The sequence below is a fragment of the Limulus polyphemus genome, unplaced genomic scaffold, assembly GCF_000517525.1.
Source record: "Limulus polyphemus unplaced genomic scaffold, Limulus_polyphemus-2.1.2 Scaffold5205, whole genome shotgun sequence".
Taxonomy (NCBI): domain Eukaryota; kingdom Metazoa; phylum Arthropoda; class Merostomata; order Xiphosura; family Limulidae; genus Limulus; species Limulus polyphemus.
The window spans coordinates 57,320-64,067 of NW_013670815.1; the positions used below are offsets into that span (position 1 = coordinate 57,320).

Sequence of the window (6,748 nt, forward strand, 5' to 3'; positions counted from 1 at the left end):
AGACATCTATAATGCTACAAAATACATAATTATCAGGGGAGCTTTGTATTTCATTGCATCGAAGAGGATGAGAATAATGCTACAAAATACATAATTATCAGGGGAGCTTTGTATTTCATTGCATCAAAGAGGATGAGAATAATGCTACAAAATACATAATTATCAGGGGAGCTTTGTATTTCATTGCATCAAAGAGGATGAGAATAATGCTACAAAATACATAATTATCAGGGGAGCTTTGTTATTTCATTGCATCAAAGAGGATGAGAATAATGCTACAAAATACATAATTATCAGGGGATCTTTGTATTTCATTGCATCGAAGAGGATGAGAACAAGATAATATGAACATTTGTTCTGTGTTTTATCCTTTTTTTTCAGTGATACACTGATCATACATTTCATCACTGTATAGCTAAGATATTTGTTCTGTGTTTTATCCTTTTTTTCAGTGATTATAGATTTCATCACTGTATAGCTAAGATATTTGTTCTGTGTTTTATACTTTTTTTCAGTGATTATCATAGATTTCATCACTGTATAGCTAAGATATTTGTTCTGTGTTTTATCCTTTTTTTTCAGTGATACATTGATCATAGATTTCATCACTGTATAGCTAAGATATGGTCAAATCTCAAATGAGTTAAACATATCATTAATTCTACTGCCTATTCCTAAGATATGTCACTAATTTCCTAAGCTATGGTCAAAGAGTTAGTTTCATTTGAAACTTTACATAATGGTACAAAATAACTTGTAAAGGTGGTTTTCATTCAGTTAACTGTGTTGTTACATAACATGTGAGTGTATGGTTTCCATTCAGTTAAACGCGTTGTTACATAACATGTGAGTGTATGGTTTCCATTCGGTTAACTGCATTGTTACATAACATGTGAGTGTATGGTTTCCATTCAGTTAACTGTGTTGTTACATAACATGTGAGTGTATGGTTTCCATTCAGTTAACTGTGTTGTTACATAACATGTGCGTTGTATGGTTTCCATTCAGTTAACTGTGTTGTTACATAACATGTGCTTGTATGGTTTCCATTCGGTTAACTGCATTGTTACATAACATGTGAGTGTATGGTTTCCATTCAGTTAACTGTGTAGTTACATAACATGTGAGTGTATGGTTTCCATTCAGTTAACTGCGTTGTTACATAACATGCGAGTGTATGGTTTCCATTCAGTTAACTGTGTTGTTACATAACATGTGTGTGTATTTATTCTTTGACAATAGAAATGTTTGGTAAACTGACAAACATAACAAAATCTATATTTCCAGTACAGATATGACGTAGACAGGTAAGCTTATTGTTATAATCCTCAAAGCCTTCTGAAGCTTATTACCAAAATGAGATACGTCAAAAAGTTTTTTGTTTTTTTATGAAAATATAAAATACATTTTTTGTGTGTAAAGATAACAACAAAACAAAGTTGAAAAGTATCAAATAAGTAACAGTTAAAAACAGTAACAAAGTTATTTCAAACAAAAACCGTTCCACATTTATATATTATTGTCAGAATTGACCTTGCGTTTAAAGAAAGACTTGAAAATATATTTGGGTTGTTCAGGTGGTAGCACAATAGCTACCCTGTTTTCATTCGCTTATCAGATCTGTGCATTTGGCTTTTTATTGCAGCTGTTGCTTCCAGACACATCCAAACAACCTAACTCACTAATAAACTTACTTACAGATTTCCCTTGCTAAATATTCGATAGCAAACTGACTAACTGAATTGCAGATAAATAGATGCAGTAAACTCTTGCTAAGCCACGAACAAACACTGAATTGATAGCTTCATTAACTGATTACTAATTAGCTCACTGAATACTGATTTGCTGACATTCTGCAATTGTATATTATTCTCATTTCCTACTTGTTGCATGAAATTTCTAGATTATTCCATCAACATCATTACATAATGACACTCCCTCTAGGAACAAACATCTGAATTATAATATTAAAAATATAATTTACAAAAATAGCATAAAGGTAAACTTGCATGTAATTCTTTTTTAAATCATATCTATGAACAGTTATTGTCTAATTACACAAATAATAATGTCTGAATCTTTGTACAGTTAAAGTTTTTACTAAGTAAAAACATTTTGACACCAGTATTTTCAAGTTATATTAGCTCTGGTAACAACTGATGTGGGGGGTTGTGTGAAAATAAACATGTTCATTTTCCCTTGGAGTTATGATCTTATTGTTTCAGTAAACTGGGCTTATTGTAATAGGTAGAAACAAATCTATAACAGCATTATATTCATGGGTAGAAAATTATCAGATCTTTACAAACCTAATTGGTCATGTAACACACAATTTTACATGACTAAAAAATCTTCATGTTAGTTTAAACTGTTTTTCTGCACACGATGATTTCTGGAGTGTATGACCTATTATAACGAGAAATATCTCTACAAAAGCTTTTGATAATCATACTACAGAATTTTTGTCTTACGATGACACTTGTCATGATAAGAAAAGATTTAGAGCACCTTTAATTTGTATCTAACTATTTCTACTAACTTTTAGTATCCTTTAATAGCAGTGTAACAAGTTATATCATTAAATATCTTCCAGTTCAAATGCAGGTTTAACTTCTAGTTCTAACACAGTTTCCAATTGGTTATACCAGTTAATGTTGCTAGTTTGGATTTTCATTTTATTTTAAATGTTTATTTAGTTGCAGTAAATTGATAAATATATCAATAAAAGAGTTTTTCTTGTTATATTAAATGACAAGAACACTAAAGCTACAGTTTAAGTGTTGTTGAGCTTTTAGAAACATTGAAATAATCATTTACTTAAGTCACCTGTTGCTGTACTACAGTGACACCTGTTTTAAGATTTAATAACTAACTAAGGAAATACAACCATGCAGTTTTCAACATCTTGTAGCCCAACTTAAACAGTTTTTATTGACATGTTATGATCCCGTATTACCGTACTATATAATATGTAAAAATAAAAAATAACAACTCTGCAATTTTGTGGTTTTAAAGATATATTATAAAATAAAAAAACACAAACATCAAATGTTAACTTGTATACAATAATTTACAAAAAGGGTACAATACAAAAAAAAAACACTCTTTCTTGATAGAATCCATATAGGAACTCTCTCCAGTGTAATCACTTCAAATATAGTATGTCAAAATTCAGCTTCAGGTGGTAAATTAAAAGTTCTAATTCACGCTAGATGTATAGTTACAAAAAGTTCAATGTCCACTGCACCAAAACTTGTTGATATTTTCAAAAACGGTTTTCAACAGTTCTCAAATAGCACAAGGCTTTCAAAAGTTAAGACTAATTCTTAAACTTACAAAACTCTTTAGAGTCGTACACAAAAAGCTAATGATAGCTTATAACAAAAACATACGATTAATATCTAGGTTCAAAAAGTATTTCAAGTTTGATACAGATATATCTGTCTGAAATGGCCACTCAAAACTAAACTATATATCAAACTCCTCAAAAAACACTTCTCTCCCATAACAGAAACTTGAGATTTTTTATATAAAAACCCCTTAGAGAGAGATCACGCATGCTAAAATCCATTAGTTACATGTCATGGATCAGGCGATACACCTGCAGTGTCTCACAAGTAAGTTTTACAAAATATCACAAAAATACGGCATCGTAACACACGCCAGTAGATTTATACATGTGCACCATTAGTGGCTCTCATCTAACCTAATAAATATTCAGTTTCTTTCCACATTTTATGGTAACACTACTGTCTTGGCTACAAGATGTTGAAAAATTCATGGTTGTCTTTCTTTAGTTAGTTAATTATTAAATTTTGGGTCACTCTGTACTAAGTACACTTTTTCAGACAAATATTGTTTCACATGCTCGTAACCATGTTTACGACGATGTTCACTTCTTAAGGCTAGCCACTTTATGTTGTTTTTCTACGACAATGGTATCGTAAGCACTAACATTTTAAAATTAACTGCATAACCTAATTTTGAGTATTTTATTCATGAAAGAAGAAAAGACAGACTTCCACTATACGTATCTAGTATTTCGGACTAATGGATATAGTCCTAAAGTAACATAAGTAAAAGTTAAAATGATATAAATTTATTCTTTAGTATAAAAAATTTAATTATTATAGCTTTACCTCACAAAGTTTGAGATCCAATAGATAAAATCCGGAGTATAATGAGATAATATTAGTTTTATTTTGTTGACAGCTTCAACTGGGAAGCTTGGCCTAATGAACTGTTCATTGTTACCAGATTTATGTTTTTGGAAATATGCCTCTGGTAACACTCATACCATAGAACAAATTCCACCAATAGCAGCACGTGAAATATGAGTGCATGTCGGCACAATACCAAAATATAGAAAATGTTGGATTTACTATGAGTGCAAATATGTATAGTAAAACCATCGTACTGTGCATTGTCTGTGGCTGAAGTTTTTTCAAGGATAAGTTTAACTGCACTGAATGAAAAAGTTTACATATATATGTAAAATACTATAATTATTAGAGAATCAATTATTACAGATTTTTAGTTCAGGAAAAGGATTCTTGTAGTAATATGTACTGGAAATAATATGTAAATTTAACATAGAAATGTACTGATAATTAAATATTATTTTTTCTAGAGTTCGAGTATGGGACTTGGGTATATTTGTCCCCAATGTATTATTCCTTTTATTTCTTGGACTTCATTTCAGCCGAGCTCAGATTAAACTAAGAACTACAAGTAGTCCAATATTTTGGGCATTTTATCTTTTGGTAAGTTTTTCCTGTGAAAATCATGACATATTACAGAGTAATTACATATAAGATACTCCTTTTTTAAAATAATTTACAAGCTGTTAACTTTAAATTACCAGGGTCAACCTAGGTCATTTAGTTAAATCACCTTTCACTTTCAAAATATCTGAAATTTAGGCAATAGTTCTAGTTACTGTTTCTATAATATTGTAGAAAAAGTTTAAGGAAACTTGTATAAATATTTGAAATACTCAGCAATCAACATGTAATGCCTTTTTTTATAAGCATTGGTCAATTTTTAAATAATATGTTAATTGTATATTATAGAATGTTGGCCATTGAGTATTTTAATATAGAATGTTGGCCATTGAGTATTTTAATATACAATGTTGACCAATGAGTATTTTAATATACAATGTTGACCATTGAATATATAATATACAATGTTGACCATTGAATATTCTAATATATCATATTCTGTGTTTTTATTTCTATCTGTAGCACCTTCTGGTGGCTAAGTGGTAACTTTGAAGATTTAAAATGCTTAATTCTGGGTTTCATTCCCAGAGTGCAGATCGCCCAATGTGTATCTTTGTGCTAAAAAAACAACCATCTGTAGCTTATAGTGTTTTATTTGTTTCTTACAGTATCTGACAACTCTATAACATATTTTGTCACTCTCATGCAATTTCCGTGTAAAATATCTTTATAAAAATGTGATTGTGAATAAGCCAAAGAGAGATAATAGCTTTGTGTTGGGAAAACTTAAAAGAAAAAATAATTTCTGATAAATTTTATAACACAAAAAGTATTGGAGTTTCTGTTGTGTTGTTTGCGAAGTTAGGCCTGCAAATGAATGTCATTTGTAGAAAATATTACTAAAAAAATAAATGTTATCATTACATGGACTGAACTTAGTGTTATTTTTACCAAATAATCTAAAAGAACCCATTAATGATAGAACTTGCTACACTAGAAGGACACTAGAAGTGTGTAAAAATAGTTGGATACAAACTAAAGGTGCATATTCCTTAACTGGTCTAAAACTTTTCTTAAATTTTATTCAATGATGGTTTTCACTAGTGAATGTGAAACAATAAACTCTGACAGGAGTTATATGAATGCGTAACTATTTTGAAAAATTCATTTCTTTTGTAATGCTTGTTGAAAGGTGTGTTCAAGATAAAAGTATCAGCTGAGGTGATGTACCATCTCACTGATGTGTCGCAAATGATCATTAATACAAAACTCTTCAGCAGGTAAACGAGAAGATAGTAAAAGATAATCCATGTGGATATATGGCTGAATGTCTTAGCTGTGGGAGATACACCTGACTTCAGTGTTCAAGTTCAACCATGGCAACCATACCTGTATCTTCATTCAATGGATCAACATATTTGTATGAATTTGTTGTAGAAAATATTACTGTGCAACCAGCCATTATAGAAAAGGAAGACATATGCAAATGGATTCTGTACGATGAAATTGACAGTTCCCGGTGTGAACAGTTACATAATTCTTCCTGTTTACATTTGTATACTAATATTTTTTTCCACTAAAGAAGAATTTAATTTATAAATTGCAAGTTATTTTTTGAAAATGTAGTAAGCTTTTATCATTTCATTTCTATGTAAATAATACTGTATGATTTTGTATTGTAGATTATGTATTTCTATTATTTTTATAATATTACATTTGATTATTTCTAAGCATGGAAAATATATTTTTGTTTAAGTTAAAAATAATTTTCAGGAATTAATTTACTTACCTTGTATGTACAAGTTAAACTTGCATTAGGCGTCCATTCAGTTTTTTGAATTTCTCTCATTCAAGTACTGATAGTTGTTTCACTGTGCTTCTCATCAATTCAAATAATCACAGGGGGTGAGGATAAAGATAAAACAACTGTGGTTGAAAGAGGATAAAGATAAAACAACTGTGGTTGAAAGAGGATAAAGATAAAACAACTATGGTTGAATGAGAATAAAGATAAAACTATGGTT

General features: G+C 29.9%; 1 protein-coding gene and 1 long non-coding RNA gene across 2 annotated transcripts in view; both read left to right on the top strand.

Moving 5' to 3' along the window:
- LOC111089088 overlaps positions 1-1,914 on the top strand; it is a 10,187-nt gene extending 8,273 nt beyond the window's left edge. The window contains exon 3 of the long non-coding RNA XR_002613431.1: positions 1,904-1,914. This is a non-coding gene — a long non-coding RNA (uncharacterized LOC111089088). The remainder of the gene's footprint in view (positions 1-1,903) is intronic.
- A 2,021-nt stretch (positions 1,915-3,935) lies between these two features.
- LOC106472271 (transmembrane protein adipocyte-associated 1 homolog) overlaps positions 3,936-6,748 on the top strand; it is a 10,415-nt gene continuing 7,602 nt past the window's right edge. The window contains exons 1-2 of the mRNA XM_013932898.2: positions 3,936-3,943; positions 4,631-4,763. Coding sequence (XP_013788352.2) covers positions 3,936-3,943; positions 4,631-4,763 — 141 coding nt within the window. The remainder of the gene's footprint in view (positions 3,944-4,630; positions 4,764-6,748) is intronic.